Source organism: Xiphophorus couchianus, chromosome 5 (assembly GCF_001444195.1).
Source record: "Xiphophorus couchianus chromosome 5, X_couchianus-1.0, whole genome shotgun sequence".
Lineage (NCBI taxonomy): Eukaryota > Metazoa > Chordata > Actinopteri > Cyprinodontiformes > Poeciliidae > Xiphophorus > Xiphophorus couchianus.
In genome coordinates, this window is record NC_040232.1 from 23804884 (window position 1) to 23826032 (window position 21149).

The 21149-nt window shown below is 44.9% G+C and overlaps 1 protein-coding gene across 5 annotated transcripts in view; it reads right to left on the reverse strand.

Moving 5' to 3' along the window:
* oxr1a (oxidation resistance 1a) overlaps positions 1 to 21149 on the reverse strand; it is a 171606-nt gene that overhangs the window by 38452 nt on the left and 112005 nt on the right. For all 5 annotated transcript variants that reach the window (XR_003595540.1, XM_028017968.1, XM_028017969.1 and 2 more), the window contains one exon: positions 11938 to 12020. Coding sequence is in view for 4 of the 5 variants with exons in the window: in XM_028017968.1 (XP_027873769.1) it covers positions 11938 to 12020 (83 nt within the window). In the remaining variant the exon portion in view is untranslated. The remainder of the gene's footprint in view (positions 1 to 11937; positions 12021 to 21149) is intronic.

The following is a 21149-nucleotide window of genomic DNA, read 5'->3' on the forward strand; positions in this document are numbered from 1 at the left end:
AATAAGAGCTGAGCTCGGTCACGCTGCTGGGATTCAGTCTCCCTGACTCAGCAGTGAGTCCACCCCAACATTGAACAATGCAGAAGAGGTTGTGCAGCACAGATTGGATGGTAAACTGCAAGCCCAATAAGTGCAGTGTAAATAAAGTGCAAGTGATGCACATCTGTCCTGCACCCTTACCTTTCAAAAACATCAGTCACATCTTTCACATGCTGCCTCCTGTATATCCAGATGTCTGATTTTGAGTGTCAGACAGATTTCCTTGGACCGCCAACGCAGAGACGAGCAATAACGATGGTATTTTAAGCTAATTAGATTATCTGGCTTGATTAAATGTTAATTCCATCGTTTTCTTGGAAACAAATCAAATTAGAGAGCATTTCTCATATTTCAGAGGTAATCGGTTACCTTTGGATTTATACTGCCTGCTCATCAGGGAAGATTTAATGCAATTATTCAATCAAAATAGACATTAGAATAAATAGAGGCTGCAACCAGAGTAGTGAAAACAGGCAAAGTCTCTGCAACTCAGAAAACACCATATGGATGAGGTCAATGGCTTTGTACTTTGTCGCAAGGAGGCAAGTGTCAAAGTACTGGTCCTGTCAAGATACTGGTCCTGTCAAGATACTGGTCCTGTCAAGGTACTGGTCTTGGCAGTACCTTGACAGTACAGGCTGTCACTCCATTACAGCACAATATATAGAACGAACTTTGAGAGACCAATTAACCTAGCAAACATGGCTTTGGACTGCGTAAGAAATCTGGAATACTCAAAGAACTACTGCACACACGATGAGAACATGCAAACCTTTTGCAGGAAGACCTCAGGCCAGGTTTCGAACCCATGACATTCTTGGTGAAACAGTAACAGTTGGGAGTAACAGTACTCCCAACTGCACCAACATGCAACCCTTTATTGTTGGATTTTGCCAATAGAGTCAAGCAAACGAATGTTCAAGATAGAAGTAGGAAACACCTCCACGACTTTCATCTTGCTGCAGAAGAGGAAACCACTAAAGCTGCACCGCAGGAAGAGGATGTGGTGACAGCCCGGTCTCTCATCTGAAACTCCACCTCACCATTAACAACTTGCTCATCTTAGACACCTTTCTGACAGTAGCCATGCACTACAAAACTTGTCACCTTATCGGGGCCGTAAAGTGAGGCCTACGGTTCGTTCAGACAAAAGCAGCAAGGCGGACTGATAAATATCCTGTCAGAAAGAGGATGGGAGGTGTCAGGGAGATCAGAGATGTCTCTGTGACACAAACACTTGTATTTTTACAAAAGGACCATAAAACGCAAGATAATAACTTGAGCACTTCCAAGACCTTCAAATTATTTCTTCGGTGGGTCCTGATGGAACAGCAAATTTCTCATTCCACGAGTATTTTCAGGCCCGAACATATTTGAGAGACGACTTTTGTATGTGGTCAGCAGTTTAAAAGGGAAATCTCATTTGAGAAGATGAGTTGGTTTATTTAACTGAGGAGGATAAAGAATTAATCAGGCTCCTTTTGTACTAAAGCCTTTCATCCTGGTATGTCAGCTGAGCATAGATTCTTCCTAGGTGCCATTTACCGCTGTCCTACATAAAGGAGGACAGAAAAAAAAATCTACACAAAATCTACTGCTGTAAAAATGCCAGGTTTTTGTGAAAGAAACCATTAAGGTGACATTTATGACCTGTAAGAGGGGTAAATCTGGGGGGGAAAAACAGTAAAAAGTGTTTGTCTTTCACTAAAACTACTAACTTTTGATTCAGTTTCGGCATTCAGTCTCAATACATCAGCATCTGTGAGGTCGATGAGGTTCGGTACACAATTTTATGGACCTCCGTATTGAAAAGAGGGTTTCCATGAACACTCAGACTCTCACAGGGCTGGTGGCGTTAAATCTAAATGCTGCGCAGACAAACGTGACGCACTAGTATGTCTTGTGCTCATCACAAGCAGTAATGTTTCTTTATACCCCAGTCAGTGGACTGTATTCTGTGATGCCAGTTGCTCCGCCCTAACTGTACCATGCTATTGTCCTACAACCTAGGAATGAAGGGGCCCCAGAAATGTTGTGGTACAGATCAGTAGTATGGGCCGCTGTCGCAATAGAAACAGACAAAGTAGAATGTCCATCTGCACAGACCCCGGCTGTACCACTCAATAGAAATGAGTCATAATTAACTTGCTTTGCAAATTGATCAAATTGCTAACGTCAGACAGGTGCTGCCACCACCTTTGTTGCACATCAATATTCTGTTCTTTTACTGATGTTATGTACTGTTTTGTGGCAAAGTAATCTTTTGGAAATGTTCCCAAATCTTCATGATTAGTGTTAATCAAAAATTCCACAAAGTTGTGTGTGTGATTTCAGCCAAGTCTGGATATTTTATTTGGAAGAAATGGTTTTTGTCTTTCAAACCCTACTGCATAGTCCAGATATAGAAGATTACCCCATGTGGAACACGGACAGTACTAATTAAATACTCCTGCAGCTACTTCTGTGTCTGTGAGACTTAACAGCCAGTTTAGCACGGCGAAATATGGCTTTGGCTAAAGGGTGAACAAATGTCAATAAAATCCTACTAAAAAAGCTGAAATTTGTTTAGAGTTGGTCCAGTTGTGTCTAATAGATGGCAGGTGCTAGGATGCTAGGACTGAATCATTAAGGTGTTAGTTTAATGTTGGTTTTCACAATTGCACAGCCATTTCACTGCTTTTTCCTTTATCAAGAGAGCAGAGAAGACTTTCTTTTTCATATATATCTAAAGGATGAACTATTCATATTTGGCTAAATTCTGCCAAACAAGGCCTTAAATCAATGTCTAATGGCTTCTGTGTACACCTGGCGTCTGCTCCGGCATGCCTTGTGTAAAATATCTGGGGTTTAATAAAATAAACAGTGACGAAGCAAGATGTCTGGCTGATGCTGGCACACAAATCCCTTCAAATAGTTTATTTACAATTGCTTTTTAGGCTTAATTAATCCCTTCATACAGATGAACCATTAAGTAATGCCCCCAACGTCCTCCATAACAGAGGTGTCATGGCAGCTGATACGTGTATATCTGGTTGCTCTAAAACTTTAGAGATGTAACCGTTGGTTGTACTGAAAGAGGATCCATCTCTAACCAGCGGACATGCAAACATGAGCTACTGATAAAGACCTGTCAATGACACATTGACAGAAGGACGTGGGAAGGAGGCAAAGCATGGTTACGGTTACTAATGTTCAGTGGACCTTATCGTCCTATCCTCTGGATCAATATGGCTCATTATTTATCTCAGGGCGCAACGAGAAATGTGTTCTCCTTCCGTTGAGGTGACGCCCTCCATGTGTAAAGAAGGGCGAGGTTGGCAGCTAGCTCGAAGGTGACTGATGTCCAGATAATGGCCACCACGTCTAATGAGGGCGGACAATGATACAGCAAGGGCAGTTTGGATGAATGACCAGACTAATAACTCCGTTAAACAGTCTGCTTCCATCTTGTCATAACATTGAGTGCAGAACATGAGTAAAGCACTTTGAGTGTTAACGTAAATGGTCAACATGAGAAATGTGATGTAATCACAGATCTACACATTTAACTGTGACCAGTGAAGCTGCTGACTGTCTACTTTTACATGTGACCCCTTTTTAGACTGAGGTCATTGAATTGCTTTGTTTGTATTAGACTCAAAATAAATCTGAACACATCAACATTGGGAATGAAATAAAAGAAAAAAACTTAAAATAAAACTTGACTTCAGGGTGAATCCACCTCATAATCCCATCTCAAGCCATAACTCTCCGTCTTATACCGACGGATAAGGCCCGGCTTTAGCATGACAGTTGCCATGGTGACTTTGTCGTTACTACCGAATGGTATGTGCATTGTGTGCAACTACACCCTTGGTGATCATTTGCAGGCCTATTTTTAGAGCTGCTACAAGTGACCTGGGAGCAAGTGACATTATTCCATCCACTTCAAGGAGAAATGTTGCTGTCTCACTTCCAAGTCCTCAAGGATTCTCCTTCGTGTCAGGCTCTAACCTGCTTCTTCGATGCTTCAGGCTGTAATCACCCATGTTTTCCAGTCAGAAACCCATGAACCTTATGGCACTGAAATCCAAAACCACAAAAAAGCTCCAGTATGACACAGAGATCATAGAGCCAACTCGGTGTTGGACTCATTTTTGTCTAAAAAAAAAAAAGATTAAATTTATAAAGAATTTCTAGTCAATGCTCCAGCTACAGTATTACTACTGTTTATCTCTCCATCATCTATTGACATGTTCTCCAGTGTAAAAGACCACAATATTAGTTTTCTATCAAACCTAAACAGAAGTCTACTGTTAATACTCAAGCTCAATTTTTTGCTTTAGTTCAACTAGTACAGACAAAGTTGGGAGATTTGTAGTTTTCTTACTCATATTCCAATTTAACTAATTTAAAATCCATCTTCAGCCATATTTTACTGATCTTCACAGTAAAAACACAAAATCTCACCAAGTTTTTGTAACCAGTTTCTAGTGCAAATGTCTCAATATGTATATTTATTTTAAATATTAATGAATACTGATAAATCCATTGGCAGATTTTTTCACTTATACTAAGATATTTTTTTCCATGTTTCCCTTGTTATAAGTGAAAAAATGTACTAAGACATTTGCTCTAGAAACAAAAAATACTTGTGTTTTTAGCATCATTTTGCCAACAGTAACAATGCAGGCATCAACATTTACAAGCAGGTTTAACGAAGGTTTTTGTCTTGGCTATGATTCAAGACCGCCTAGTAGTTGTTACATTTTATACAAAAGCATAAATGTCAGCCACTATGGAAATGAGAAACCACCTAAGTAAACAGGACATAACCTGTGGGAACCTGGAAAATCTGTGAAGTTTATTGAGGTAATACTGGCAATTTATTCTGCTTGGTGTAGAGAGTTGTATGAAAAGGATCACTGCTCATCTGAACTCATTCTCTGGACAATTTCCTTTGCAATTGTTACATTAATCCAACAGCCTGGACCATGCGAAGAAATGACCGACTGACTTCTCAAACGAACGAGTGACCGACTGACCCTGTGATCCCTGTGGACGCCCTGCTAATGGGGCTGAAAACTCAGCGCACTAACAAGTATTTGAAGAGAGATTCTGTTTTCTGGGAAATAACATAGTTGTTCACTTCTTTTTGCAACCAACTAAAACTTTGGTATCCAGTACTCTGAGTTATAGAGAAAGGAAGTTTATGCCATTCAACATTCTAAAATAATTGCAGATCATTGCAACAGTGATGACATCTTTGAGGTTTTCCCAATGCTTCTAGTTATTTTGCTGATAGTATCCAAGATTTGACTTAGGAGCCTTAGAGGGTGTTAAAATCAAATGTCCAGGTTGTGATCTATTAGGCTTTAATCTAAAAAGTAGTTTGTTTTGGTCACATGGATTGTAACCAAGAAATCTGAGCATACAAGACTCAAGTATGCCATGCCCTAAGCATCAATATAGTTGAGTTTTGAATAACAGCGTTTGTACAAAAGCAAAATATTCCATCCGGACAGAAGAAAGTTCTGTGCAACAAAGTTTCAATTGAACGAATAAAAGTTCAGAAAATATACAATTTGAGGTTCATACAGCCACTTTGACTTTTTAGCCTGATCTGAACAAAAATGAAAGCTCAACTCAAGGCACTGTGGCATAGATTGAGTAGTCTAAACTTTCTTGATAAAATTATGTGATCTTTGGATTTAAGCTAATCCCAATGATCTGTTTGTTTAGAGTGGGTTGGGTTTTCAGATTGATGGGAAAATACTGAATATTCACACAGAAATAGAACTCACTGAATAGGAAACAATTCAACTTCAAACACTCATGTGTGGCATGAAGCAGGCACTTGGAAATGCAGCAATATTTTCAGATTGAGATTTCAGATTGAACGTAACTTTCGTCTTCACAAAATACAAACAAGAATGGAGTGGCATCGGATTTTGGCAGTTGTAGGATTTCTCTTTTGTGTTCGGTAAAAGACCACAAGTCATTTCTCCCGCTAGCACTAGACTCGCGCGTTTGTTTTGGTTGTATTTAACCTGAATGCCTTGTGCTACAGTCTACATCCTGCTTTGGAGCCGTCTTCTTTCAACTAAGAGTTTACATATGCATTCGAACTGCGCCAGAGTTTTCTGCAACCGAACCGAGATCTAGGTTTGTAGGTGGATCAATGTTTGCTTTTTTGGTCTGTATCAGACTTCGATTATGCATCCGCACCTCTCAAACAAACTGTACTTTCTAGGCAAATGAACTAGAGGTCGATTAAAGCGGACTCTGTTGCAGTTTTAAACAACTAGATCTCATTTTACCCAATCGCTAACATTTGGCTGCAATGTTTGTAATGTTCCAGCTTGATCGTGAAGAAAGTTACACTATGAAGCTTACTCGAAGCTGTGTGCATCATTGTTCACAACACCTCCTTCTGTTTGTTGATCGTCCCGGATGAAATTCATCATGAGAAATTGAATTCAATGGGAGAAATCCCAGATGAAGCACTGAAGGGAGATGAGAATTGAGTGGAATTGGATAGAAAGCTTATGTCATGATCTGTGTTTTTCCTTGTTTATTTAGTGTTTTCTGTGTCGTTAAGTCTCTTCGTTGTCCTGTCCTCCCCTTGATTGTTCCCAGGTGTGTCTCGTCTCTGTGATTACCCTCCCGTGTATTTAACTCCACCTGTGTTCCTTGTTCGTCGTCGGGTCCTCGTCAATGTCTAGCCTTGTTGTCGTCAATGTTTAGTCTCTTCGTGTTCAGTGTGTGTTACTCCTGCTCGTTGTTTAGACTAAGTTATTTTCATTAAAACATCATATTCATCATACCTGGGTCCGCTGCATCTGCCTCACCACTCTCACCACCCGCACTTCCTGACAGAAGGACCCGACCAGACCGAACGGTGAGGCTCGCTATTATGGACCCAGCTGGAGTGAGGTTCCCTCCGAAAAAGCAGAGCGGACCGAGGCGGAGATCCAGCAGGGAGGACAGGGAGCTAGCTGAAGCTCTCGCCGACCTGCAGCGGGAGCTTTTCCGGGGAACAAGGCTGGTGTTAGCACCCCCCGGGTACGGCCCCCGTCGATTCCTTCGTCCGGGAAGCCAGCGACCTGAGCCGCCGGTGGAACCGGCCCCTCGTCGCTTTCCGGAAACACCTCCTCCGCCGTCTACCCGGAGACAGCGACGTGAGCCGCCGGTGGACCCGGCCCCTCGTTGCTTTCCGGGAACACCTCCTCCGCCGTCTACCCGGAGACAGCGACGTGAGCCGCCGGTGGACCCGGCCCCTCGTCGCTTTCCGGAAGCACCTCCTCCGCTGCGAGCTCGGAGACAGCGATGGGAGCCGCCGATGGACCCGGCCCCTCGTCGCTTTCCGGAGCCGCAGCCAGCCCCAAGGTTTCGCTCCGGCTCGCCTCCGCAGCCGGTCCCGAGGCTTCGCTCCGGCTCGCCTCCGCAGCCGGTTCCCAGGCTTCGTCCCGGCTCGCCGCCGCAGCCGGTTCCCAGGCTTCGTCCCGGCTCGCCCCCGCAGCCGTTTCCAAGGCTTCGCTGCGGCTCGCCCCCGGAGCCCGTTCCGAGGCTTCGCTGCGGCTCGCAGCCGCTTCCGAGGCTTCGCTGCGGCTCGCCCCCGCAGCCGTTTCCAAGGCTTCGCTGCGGCTCGCCCCCGGAGCCCGTTCCGAGGCTTCGCTGCGGCTCGCAGCCGCTTCCGAGGCTTCGCTGCGGCTCGCCCCCGCAGCCGCTTCCGAGGCTTCGCTGCGGTTCGCCCCCGCAGCCGGGACCGAGGCTCCGCTCCGGCTCACCTCCAGCCGGCGCACCCGAGGCAGAATCAGCCGGCGTTCCAGCCGGCGCACCGGAGGCAGAATCAGCCGGCGTTCCAGCCGGCGCACCCGAGGCCGAATCAGCCGGCGCACCCGAGGCCGAATCAGCCGGCGTTCCAGCCGGCGCACCCGAGGCCGAATCAGCCGGCGTTCCAGCCGGCGCACCCGAGGCCGAATCAGCCGGCGTTCCCGCCGAGACCCCGACTCCCGAGACTCTCTACGTTCCCTCCGAGACCCCGACTCCCGAGACCCCCTGTGTTCCGACCGAGACCCCCTGTGTTCCAACCGAGACCCTCTACGTTCCTTCCGGGACCCCGACTCCCGAGACCCTCTGCGTTCCTCCTGAGACCCTGACCCTCTGTGTTCCTCCTGAGACCCCGACTCCCTGTGTTCCTCCAGAGACTCCCTGCGTTCCTCCCGAGACCCCGACTCCCGAGACCCCCAGTGTTCCGACCGAGACTCCCTGCGTTCCTACCGAGACTCCCTGCGTTCCGACTCAGACTCCCAGCGTTCCACCCGAGACCCTGACCTCCAGCGTTCCACCCGAGACCCTGACCTCCAGCGTTCCACCCGAGACCCTGACCTCCAGCGTTCCACCCGAGACTCTGACCTCCAGCGTTCCACCCGAGACCCTGACCTCCAGCGTTCCTCCAGAGACCCTGACCTCCTGCGTTCCTCCAGAGACCCTGACCCTCTGCGTTCCTCCAGAGACCCTGACCCTCTGCGTTCCCTCCGAGACCCTGACCCTCTGCGTTCCCTCCGAGACCCTGACCCTCTGCGTTCCCTCCGAGACCCTGACCCCCGAGACCTTGACTCCCGAGACCCCGAGGACCAAGACCCCCTGCGTTCCTCACAAGACTCCCAGTGTTCCGACTCAGACCCCCGGCGTTCCCACCGAGACCCCCTGTGCTCCACCAGAGACCCTGCCTCGGGGGGCTCATCATCGCCACCTCCCGGGCCGCGGACAGCCGCTGGACCGCCTCCTGGGGTCCCGCCTCTGTGGTTCCCGCCTTCAGCGCCGCGGACGGCCGCCGGACCGCCTCCGTGGTTCCCGCCTCCAGCCCCGCGGACGGCCGCCGGACCGCCTCCGTGGTTTCCGCCTCCAGCGCCGCGGACGGCCGCCGGACCGCCTCCGTGGTTCCCGCCTCCAGCGCCGCGGACGGCCGCCGGACCGCCTCCGTGGTTCCCGCCTCCAGCGCCGCGGACGGCCGCCGGACCGCCTCCGTGGTTCCCGCCTCCAGCCCCGCGGACGGCCGCCGGACCGCCTCCGTGGTTCCCGCCTCCAGCCCCGCGGACGGCCGCCGGACCGCCTCCGTGGTTCCCGCCTCCAGCGCCGCGGACGGCCGCCGGACCGCCTCCGTGGTTCCCGCCTCCAGCGCCGCGGACGGCCGCCGGACCGCCTCTGTGGTTCCCGCCTCCAGCGCCGCGGACGGCCGCCGGACCGCCTCCGTGGTTCCCGCCTCCAGCGCTGCGGACGGCCGCCGGACCGCCTCCGTGGTTCCCGCCTCCAGCGCTGCGGACGGCCGCCAGACCACCTCCGTGGTTCCCGCCGCCGCGGACGACCGCCGGACCACCTCCGTGGTTCCCGCCTCCTTTGCCTCCGCCCACCCTGTGGGTAGTTTTTTGTTGTTTTTGGACTCTTGGCCCTTCTTGTTTTTCCGCCCACGATGGTGGGTTGTTTTTTTTTTTTTTTTGTTGGTTTGGACTCTGGCCCGCCGTCCGGCACCCCTCCACCCACCCTTGCTGGGTTTTTTGGTTGTTTTTTTTTTTCTTGGGCGTCTGGTAGCCGCCCTTGAGGGGGGGGTACTGTCATGATCTGTGTTTTTCCTTGTTTATTTAGAGTTTTCTGTGTCGTTAAGTCTCTTCGTTGTCCTGTCCTCCCCTTGATTGTTCCCAGGTGTGTCTCGTCTCTGTGATTACCCTCCCGTGTATTTAACTCCACCTGTGTTCCTTGTTCGTCGTCGGGTCCTCGTCAATGTCTAGCCTTGTTGTCGTCAATGTTTAGTCTCTTCGTGTTCAGTGTGTGTTACTCCTGCTCGTTGTTTAGACTAAGTTATTTTCATTAAAACATCATATTCATCATACCTGGGTCCGCTGCATCTGCCTCACCACTCTCACCACCCGCACTTCCTGACAGCTTAAGGCAACGGCTAGGCTAAGTCCATACAGACCAGGGTTGAGGCCTGGTCTTCCTGTAAGGTAACTGTCTAATAAATGCCAACTCTGTTAAAACAATAAAGAACTTTCATTGTATATTAAACTAAGAAAATCATTCTGGCTTTGAACACATATACTAAGCCCCAGCTGGTCCTCATACAGTATGAGTCAATTTGGAGCGCTGTGGGAGATCCAAATCACCAACGGGAGCCTAAAGAATCCATGGTGTGACAGAACAGGGAACAAATCCAGGTTGTTCTCTGACACTTGAAACTCTCTTTAATTGGATGCAGGTCAGCTAATAGCTCAGACCAGAGCTGAATGGACTGGCGTTATCAGTGACTAGGCAGATAGGCTGCAGCTGCACAGGTTATTTCTCAATACAAAAAAAAAGGGAAAGAAAAGCCGGCATGTGAGCTAAAGCAGCAATAGAGAGAGAGGGGGGGGGGGGGGGGGTATGGAGGGAGATGGCATCGATAAGGCAGCCACGAGAGGAAATTCTCCTTTTTCCTGTGGACACCAGGCGTTATTTATAAACTTATCTGCTGTCGAGCGAAATCAGGAAACGTTGGCGGCAGCGGCGGCAGTCGCCCCCATCCCCCACGACCCCCTCCTGTGCGGAAGATGAGTTTTAGATAAAGCTACTCCTCGATCAATGGGACTCGGTCATACCCTGAGCACCTTCACACCGCGTGCCGCTGCAGCACCGTGTCAAGTCGCAGGAACGAAATCATTGGCGGAGCTCCATCCATCCATCACAATACCAGTAATCTAGAGGAGGGCAACACGGGGGGAGACAGAGAGGGATGGCCGACCAGAACGGGATTAGTATGCCATATGAATTCTGGCCTCTCCCTTATGTTTGCTAGCCATCAGCGTTTCTGTCCGTCCGGCAGACTCTGCTACCCTGCGTGTGTCGGGGATGTGACTCAGAGTTGAGAGTGAAGGAAATGTGCCGGAATGGTGGAGGCTGTTGGAACCCAGGCAAGGTAAACAAGGAGCGTGTCAATCAGCAGGACTGACAGGCTTGGCAGGGTGGTAGAAGGTGGAGGTGCTGCTGGGTCGATTTTAGGGATTTAACGAAAGTCGGAATGACAACAACACAACCCCATTGCTCCCTCCCTTCTTTCACTCCCTTCCTTCCTCTCGTCTTTTCACGCCGCGGAGACGCGTCGCTGCCACTCTCGGTGGTTGCCACGGAGAAAAGAGGTGGGAAAACGCCGTCTGACTGCAGTTGGGTTTGAGGGTCATTTGAAGAACATAAGCAGGGAAGGTGGAAGTAGAGAGAGAGAGCTCTGTTTTCAGTTCATGCCTGGGAACAGGAGTCCTCTCTCTCTCTTACCCTCTCTCTCTACCCCCTCCCTCCCCTTTTGCCACACAACAGCTAAATCAATAGAAATGACAACACAGTTGGAAGGTCATTCGCGAAACCGAGCGATCTCTGTGGTGGAATGTTTGCCGCTGTGCCGCCAAGGGGAGTGAGAGGAAAAACAAATCTGCGTCCCGCCAGCGCTTCCTGCCTGCGTGTCCTGCTCCGGGTCCAGCTGGAAGACCCAACAGAACTGTCACATTTCCTCCCCCATACCCACCAACACCAACCCCGTCTCTTTCCCAAACATCAACATGCAAAATGGAGATGAACGTCGCCTTGCCAAACAGGACGCACGTTCTAAGCCTTGTTTACACACACACACGCCCGCACGCACACACACACACATCCCTTTATATAAACAGTTCAGGAATGAGGCACACGTGTTAGGCAACGAAAATCTATAAAATACTTCTTGTCAGACAGTTCCTGCATGTTTCTTGCTGCATGTCTTATACTGCTGGAGTCGCTCAAAGCTGCAGGAGCCAGTAGCAGCTGCTATTACTGCTGCTGCATGGAAAAGGCACAAGGAAGACTGGAGGTACATTAACACGCAGCGCTCCGAGTTTTCTGCACGTTACTCACAGAATATTCGATGGTCCCTTTCGGTCTCTGGAACGACATGCGCCTCCCATCCTTCTTTTCTGGAGTCTTCTTCTGGCCGGTATCTGAAAGCAAACGAGGCAAGGTGCGCATTACATTCATGTTCCTCTCTCCCCCAGCTTGTCACAAGCTGCTGTTTCCCAGCCCCGTGGGTAGACAGCTCATTCGTCAACAGCGAGCGGGCGAGCCAGCCAGCGATACGAGCTGCGAGCGAGCGCCGGACCCCTTTCTCTCTCTCTCTTTCTTTCTTGCTGGTTCTTGCTTTGCTTCTATCCAGCTCTCTCTCTATCGCGCTGTCCTCCCCTCGCTCTGCCTTCCTTCCTCCTCCCCCTTCTCCTCTCCTAGCCCAGCACATAGCGGGCCGACGGCCGTTGAAAGCAGTTCACCTTGCCTTCCGCCCCCGGTCGCCTGTCCCAGCTGAAACAGACCAAGCTGACCTCCATCGGGGGAAAGGAGGGGAAAAGATTCAGATGGGAAGAGGGGTACGCTACAGCTGGGGAAGGGAAGAAGAAGAAGCAAAGTGGGGACTGAACCAGAGGGAGGAAGGAGGATGTTTGAGGTTGTAGGGGAGGGTTCAGTGCTATATGTGCTGCTTGGGTAATGGAGGGACGATTCAGGAAAGCAGTTAATGAAGAAGTGGGCTGTAGGTATTGGAAGAGGTGATGCTTTAAAAGGAAATCAAATAGATTTTGATATCAGGATTAATCACGAGTAATTATGATTAATCGGAATAAATTTTGGTTAATCACGATTAATCAAACTAAACTGTGGTTAATTGCAATAAGTTGTGATTAATCGCAATTACTTAAATATCTGTCAGCTAATTTGCAAATCAATTAATTGGTAACTATACAACCTGAAAAAAGGGCATAAAGTTCAACAGATTTAGAGCAGTAATTAAGCTAAAATTGAACAAAACTCTTATACATAATACATTTAAATTCAAGTTTTCTTTTAAAAAATGGGACAATATGTTTTAACCAACGTTTATATGCAAATACATGTCATAGCCAGGTGGAAAATTTTCATCTCTAGTCCAACTGGCAGGTTGATGTGAAAGCACATTTTGCATCTGAGATAATAATAATAATAATAATAATAACAACAACAACAAAAAAAGGTTTATGGTCTGTTCTGTTAGGGTGGGCATTTGTTACATAGTTTATTTGATTTCTTTTATTCTTTAGTCATGTAGTGTTTCAATAAATTTAAATTGATGTTAAAAATTTTATTTTCAATAAAATGTACTTTTTTCTCCAATGTTTCTTCCACAAGAGCGTTAATAAATGTCAGTAAAGTCCAAAATATGATTAAATGCAGTTAGTGTGTGCAACTCAATGATGACATACTGTAGTTCTCACTTGTAATTAAGAAAAATAATCAATTGCTAAAATAATGATTAGCTGCAGCATTAGTAAAGTGCATTGCCCAAGGGTATATCCACATGTGGCGAGGAGGAAGCTGGAATCCAACCCAGAACTGCCGGACAGCAAGATGGCTACTCTTCCTGCTTCATCTGATTAATCATCAAAAGAATCAGTTGCAAAAATCGTTGTTGGTAGCTTCCCTAAAATTAAACTAGAGCTTTCATTTTCATCCAACTCCTAAAGAATCGACTCTCATCTTCTCTTGTGAATCTTCTCTTCTGTAGAAGTGAAGGTGAATGTTTGGAGAGGGGTGAGAGAATAAGAGCAGCTGACGTTTGGGACGATAAAAAGGCGTAGAATGAGGGCCTGCAGATGATAAATGGATTAATGACGAGAGAAGATGATAGAGGCGGGCTTATGGAGTAGGAAAATTGAGACGAAGGATGAAGGAGGGGGGGATGGATGGAATATTGAAAGTCATGAGAAGAAAGACTGAAGCAAAGAGGGGCATAAGATAAAAGAAACCGCAAAGAGACTTCTGAGAATGGAGAAGCTTTTCCCAAGGGACTGGCTTTGGTCCATGGCTTCTACTAAATTTGTCTTAAGGAATAATATAGGTCAGGACATCCCAGATACAAAGTACTGGCCACTCAGTTCATAACCACTGGCCCACAGCCCTGCCTTCTTCTGCCAATCTTTAAGAATTCCCTTTATTTGCCACTTGTTTCAGGCTCCATATATATATATATATATATATATATATATATATATATATATATACATATATATATATGGCTCAAAAACATGACTCATACACTAGTGCTGCTATTTCTGGGACTTGGGACTGCCTGGCAGAGAATGAGAAGGAGAGGAAAGGATCAGAGCTGATTCAGGTGTTATCAGAGCTGTTAAAATACTTTCCTAAAATCAACCCTGGAGCATCATTAGAGCTGGATCATCACTGGTAAACGGTCAACATTTTCACTATTTTTTTTTCTTCACGTTAGCTGACTTTTTGACTTTGCATATTTTCTAAGGGTTTTCATGACATTTTAAAATCTGTTCAGTAATTTGTGGATGTTTATTACACAACCGTCATCCAAGCAGACCAGATGGTTGACAGCTAATCACTTTGGAGCGTGCATCTATTTCACCCCTTAGACATGCAAAGCTAATTGACAAAGTTTTAAACATGTGAGCACAATAGCAAACAGTTTCTTACTTGCTAAAACAAAGTGCTAACCTGAACTAACCCTAACCTCCTTCAGAATATAGAAAAAAACTAAATGCATCTGTACACAGAAAGACTGACTATGAATGCAAAAATTTTGACCAATCTGGAATTTCTTTATAAAAAGAATTGCAGGATGTCCAGATCCAAACCGGTACATCAGATTGAGGTCCCAATCATCTGTAACGATCCCTGACTGAACTGATCTCCCAGAAACTTGTTTTTAACTGTATCATGTATTTCGTTAATCTAAAAAATCTGACTTCTTCTTGACAATCTAAATGGTTTTCACTTACTGAACATTGTGCTGTCATATCCCCATACAGCCTTGGAGTTCAGGGTATTTAGAGACAATAACTGAGACTGAACAATTTGGGATAATCAGGTGGTGCACCGACTTGGTCATTTTCATCTAAATTACTAATTTTGCTAATAATTGCTGTAAGTAATTATTTATTGTTACTCATAGCCAAACCAGTCCCTAATGTTGCAAAAAAAAACAAAACTGCTTAGCTCATTGCTTCTTACGTATCTACCAAATATCAAATATTTACCTGAGCATATGTATTTACCTCACTAATACATTATTTAGATACATAATTGTAATACATTTCATGAATAAATGCACTCTGAAGGTGGGTTACTTTGCACTGTGGCTGCTTATTTCTCTGTGTAATAAGATATTCATTTTAACTTTAAATAGCTTGTAGCGGTATGAATATTTTGTGTTAAACACACAGTGTATGCACAAACCGTGAGTATTTGCCAAATCAATTATTCAGCATCCAAATGAAAACCTTGGAAGAATGATTGCTTTCCGGAAGAAAATACATAGCAGGGCTGCCGATTGGGAACGATCGGTTTTGTGTTGCTATTTGGAGGCGACGCGTCACATCTCTGATTTCACGCCGCCTTATTCCGAAATATAATCCGAGCGAGTCTTTTGTTTAACTGCGGGTCATTCCAGTGCAGCGGATAGCAACTTCCAGCCCAACTTAACGCTTTTGTTCTCACCGCAAACACAGCTTTTAACATGAAGCGCGCTCTACTTAAGTGGGAGATAATTTCAAAAAAGCTGAAATAACAGAGTAGGGGCAGCGGGAGGAAGCAGGCTGAAAAGAGCCAGACAGATGGGCAGTGCAGGAGAAAAGGAGATATGCATTAGCAGCAGGGGTGATGGAACATGGTGATTCTGTGAATGGTCTGCAATTAAAAACTGACCCACTGAAGAAATTAACGTTTTTTTTCCAGGCACACTGCAGAGCACAGAAATAGCCTCTTGAAGTGGAAACAGCTCAGGCTTGTTGTTGCTTGAAAGGAAAACCTGTTGAACTGCTCCACCCCCCAAAAGTTAACACACAGGTTCAGCTATTACAGCTAGAAAAACTACTGATCAGGTTTGAAGTCTGGTTTTAGTGATGGTCAATCTATCCGCCAAATTCTTATATTTTTTTTGTGTTGTATTTATATCTATTTATATTCTCATATTCTATATTCTTATTCCTTGTTTCTTGCATAATTTAAGGTTTTTCTTGCATAATGTAAGGTTTTGGTTACTCACATTTAGTGTGTACCTTAGTATTTAATTTGTAATTTTGTATTCTTTTGCATTTTTGCTTACTGTGTGTTATCTTTGTTTTTTGCCTGGGAGCTGCTGGTAACTTCAATTTCCTGAGGGAGTCTTCCCAAAGGATCAATAAAGTACAAGTCTAGTCTAAGTCTGAAGTCAGACTTGAACCTTCAGAAACACATAAACACAGTTACAAAGTCAGCCTTCTATCACCTCAAGAACATTTACAGGATTTAATTATTTTATTTCAAACAGACAATAAACATTAAAAACAGAAAAAAAAATCACTCATCGGGATGCAATTTTACAAAATTTGTTCGAAAAGGAGAAGGTAGAAAATACAAGATCTTATGATTTCCTGCATATATAAAACTCATTAACTTACAAACATTTAAATCTCCCTGCACTAGATAAACTCTTAAATTATTTCCACGTTGAATCACACTTAAACCTCATTTTGTCATCCTTGAATGTACAAAAAAAGACAGTTACAAAGTCAATCTTCCATCAGCTGAAGAACATTTCCTGGATTAAAGCACTAATGTCCCAGCAAGATCTAGGACGTTCATGTTTAGTTGCACTGATTAATGCAACAGTACTTCTGTTAGTTTATAAATCAATGAACAGCTCAGCACCACAGTACATTAAAGATCTGCTGCTGTTGTATCAGTTCTGTTCTGCATCCCCAGAACCAGAACTAAACATGGAGAAGCAGCATTCAGCTTCTATGCACCACAAATCTGGAACGAACTTCCAGAAAAGTGAAAAACTGCTGAAACAGTTTTGCATAAATTAAGGCTAAAACCCCACCTGTTTACAGCTGCTTCTGTTTCGTAACACATGGAAAATTGCTAAATATATACAGTATGTTGCCTATTTGCTTGATGATTTTGTTGACAAAATGTAATGTTTATTACTTATGTCATAACTGGTAACTGTATTGTTTTCAAGGTGTAAAGCGCTTTGAACTGATTTGTTGCTGAAATGTTTTTTTGTTTTTAAAGAAAAAACCTTAAATTTTTCATGAAGGCCAAAGCATTAGTTTTTTTTTTGTTTAGGTAGACAAAGAAAACTTTGACTGTCACCAAATAAGGGTCACTGAGTTGAATAATTAAATGATTTAGTGTCTGAATTAGGATCACAGCATAGTGCCCCCTTTGAGTGCAAGCAAAGAATCTGATGTCGGGAATAGGAGATGAAAACTAATTTCTATTACAATATGTTGATCACACTGAGTCAGGTTGTGGTTCTGCTGCAGGTTTCTTCCTGTCTGCAAGCTCAAAATGAGGGATTACTGCAAAGTCAACAACTAGATACAAGCAACTGTCCACTGACTCAATGCAATCTGCAGGGTTCCAGGAGCAAATAATGACATCAGCAGATCATTTTGTTGAATTTCTTTTACATTTAATGACCGGCACATGAACACAGCTTGTACCCACCGCCACCGTATGCCATGCATCACAATCACACGACACAATTCGCTCGAAATGCCAAAGTCAGAAGCAACTGGAGTATGCAGAGGCCACACAGGACATGCACGATGAAATGCGCCGCTGGCTGACGGCAGTCTTGATAATGCAGTTATATTCGCTCAACCACACAGTGGGTAAGAAAAAAAACAAAAAAGATAAATCTTTACAGAGGTGAACGGAACTCCCTAGTTATCCAATTTGTTGCTCACTGGAGTAAAACAACAGTTTCTCCGGCTGGCGTTGAGCCGTTTTTTACTGTTGTCGTTTCCAATAAAAGCCTCTCTGAGTGGCTCGTTAGCGGCTGAATTACAAGAAGGGGGGGAGGGGAGGTCAACTGTGAGAGGGAGGCTTTGAGACTGGGACAGAGGCTGAAAGAAGCTGCTGTGTGTCAGGGAAAACAAAGGCCGCCTCTCATCAGGCTGGACGGGCTTCATCACAATCCAACAGCTCACTTCTCACTCCCTGATATGATCCTGGTTTAGAATCTGTAACAGGAGCTTTAAAAAAAGTGAGAAATCTAATGTTCGATTTGATGTTTTCAAAATATACTTTTATCAAAGAGTGATCTCAACAACACAAATCAGATTCAGACAGTACAGGCAAAATTAATTTAAGACTGTATACTGTTACACTGTATTCATTACAGTTATTGAAGATAAATCAGGATCTTACCAATCAGATATTAATATCTGTATCGGTGGGGAAATAGAAAAAAATTCTATATCAGGTATCAGTGACATAAGGACAGATCTATTCAGTCCAATTCTAGGCTTCCTGCTCTAAGCGACATCATGCTTTAAGATTTATTTTACATTGGCTGTTATAGTCCTAATTCCACTGACTGAACAAATTGTATCTGTGCTTTTATTTAATTTTGTTTTTTAAATGATTGACAACCCTGACCATCCACTTCAAGAGACTGTCTTAGAAAACCAGAGCGTCTGTAGTCAGGGGCTTCTTTAAATTCGCTGTAACACAGACTGCTACAGGATATTTTTCCTGTCCACAGCCATCAACATCTACAGTAACTCTCTGAAGAATTCTGAATTAATAGGAGTTACAACGACATTTAATTTCCATTTGGGATCAATACAGTATTTTTGAATCTGAACTGAATTTGAATTTTCCATGTCTGACTAAGCTTGTGAAGCTATTGGGAGTATTTCAGTGTGATGCACTGGTGCAGAGTTATCAAATAAATTTGTGATTAAGTACATTTCTGTCTGCTTAAAAAAGGGGATGTTTTAAGTCAATTCAGCTGTTTTTCTGTCTCAGATCGGTAAACTAAACCTCAGATATCTGCATCAGTATCCGAAGTGAACAGAGTGGATCATCGGTGCATCGCTGATCATAATCATCTGAAATCAGTTTTTACAGTTATTAACTATTGATAATTTGAATAATACTAAGCATGACAAAAAATAATAATTAAAAAAATCCTCCTTTGTTTTGTAGCCATGGAATCTGCTGAGCATGAATCACGGCAGCTAAATATACAGCCCCCCTTCGCTTTGTAAACAGCCATGAAAACCTCAAGCAGGCGACTTCATGACAAACATTCCCTTTTGGGTCTGATAGAATACACAAGCAGCCAATTTCCCCGCGCTGCCTTGTTTCCCCTGCCTCCTGGCTGTATCCAGCCAGCCTTCCCCAGATGATATTTTTAGAATTCCTCCCCTTTAAACAGCAGAGAAAAGCTCTGCACCACAGCCGTGCTGAACAGGTGCTAAACAACTTTGCTCAGAACAAATGGAGGCTTGTCTCCGAAGTTTGCAGTCCAGGTAGGGACAGTGGTGAGCTCCTCTGTGCCCGAGGAAGTCAGGATCTGGTTTGTGGACTTCAGCGTCATCAAAGTCAACCCAGACATTTTCTTCATCAACATTTTTGAAGAAAAAATGTTGATGTCTGTATGTATCCAGAATGTATGCGTCCATACATTCTGGATACATACTATTTAGTCTTTTACCTTCAGGTCGGCGTTACACAGCACCATTTGCGAAAGCCAACTGCTATTGACAGAGTTTCCACTCCCAGGCTATTGTGGAACCAAAAAAAGCATATTTGCATGATTATAACCTGCGATTTTAACACAATATTTTTTGATCCGAGTGATCAATCAATCAATCAATAAAATTTTATTTGTATAGCACATTTCAGCAACAAGGCATTTCAAAGTGCTTTACATCATTACATTATTACCTTTCTGGTAGAAACGCTATTTTAGGCCCATTCTATTCCTTCCATCTTATTTAACATGACCTACAGCTACAGGTGTTTGCTTTCCTCAGACAGGAAGAGGAGGGGGAGCTTGGCTCTAGAGACCCCCAGGAAACAAGCTTTGCCTTCAGCATCTAATGCTATTAAAGGTGGTGAACAGCAGCAGCCCTGCCGGCACAGTTTATGATTGCCTGTAAAAAACAGGGACCCTTAAGCCACGTATATATAAAAAAAAAACAGAAAAAAAAAAAAACTGAATTAGCTCACCATTAAGTTCAATCCCAAATCCAATCCAGCGCAGGTAGAGCAATAACATCCCTGCTTCACAACACAAAAAAACATCATGGCTTCACCGTTTATTCCTGAGAAGACGTCAGAGGATAAACGGCGTGCTCCAGCGTTTATTGGTTTAAAAAATGTTGGATAAAAGTGTGAGGCAGGGCATGAATCGGACATCACACATTTACTGCGTGTCCACTTGGTTTTTAGTAGCGATTTAATGAGCATTTAAAGCATTTACGACTGTAATGTCATTCAACTGGGAGACCTGATGAGACATTTGATCTAATTTTGCTGCTGGTGTTAAAACCGGGGTAGATGACACATGTTTCTATACTTCACATGTGGCTCCAGTCCAACACAACCAGCTCTGTCAATAACGTGCTTCCATTTAAAAGGCTGCGGCTGGAATATTTTACACCACCAGATCACAATAAAAGCAAAGCAGCGATGCTTTTCTATAAACTTTGCAAAACCGTAAATATCTCCCAAGGTGCAGGAAAGCAATTACACATATGAATGCTCCAATTATCTCTTGTGCTGCGGCGTGAAAATATAAACGCAATGTATCACACTAACAAGAGCAAATAATTGTCGTTATTGATAGCCTCGGAGAGCTTTTGAGCGTGACCTAAAGGAAGGAAAGGGCAAAATGTGTTCAATAAAATGAAGACATGAATACAGTGGTGCAGCTGTAAAGCAGCAGCTGTTAGAAGCAGCAGTATTTCCTGGTAGTGAGCGACGTGGTGGTGGAGCCGTCTACTGAAGCACAGGGAATCACAGGGAGACAGGAAGCCACAGTTTGCCAACAGTTTCAGGACTCCTCAGCTCCACGTTACAGAGCCAGCCCACACAGAGCGCCACTCGGCTTTTATTAGAAACTTTGCTGAGTTGCACTTTTTGTGTTTGGCGAAGTGTGAGCGGGATCCCGCGTCAGAACAGGAGGAACTGGATCTGCCCCGTTCCCTCATTAAAGCTCTTCCCCTGTCAACTAATCTCACTCCCGTTGCGTTCCTGGCTTACTTCTTTTTTACACAGCTAGTTGAGCTTTGTTT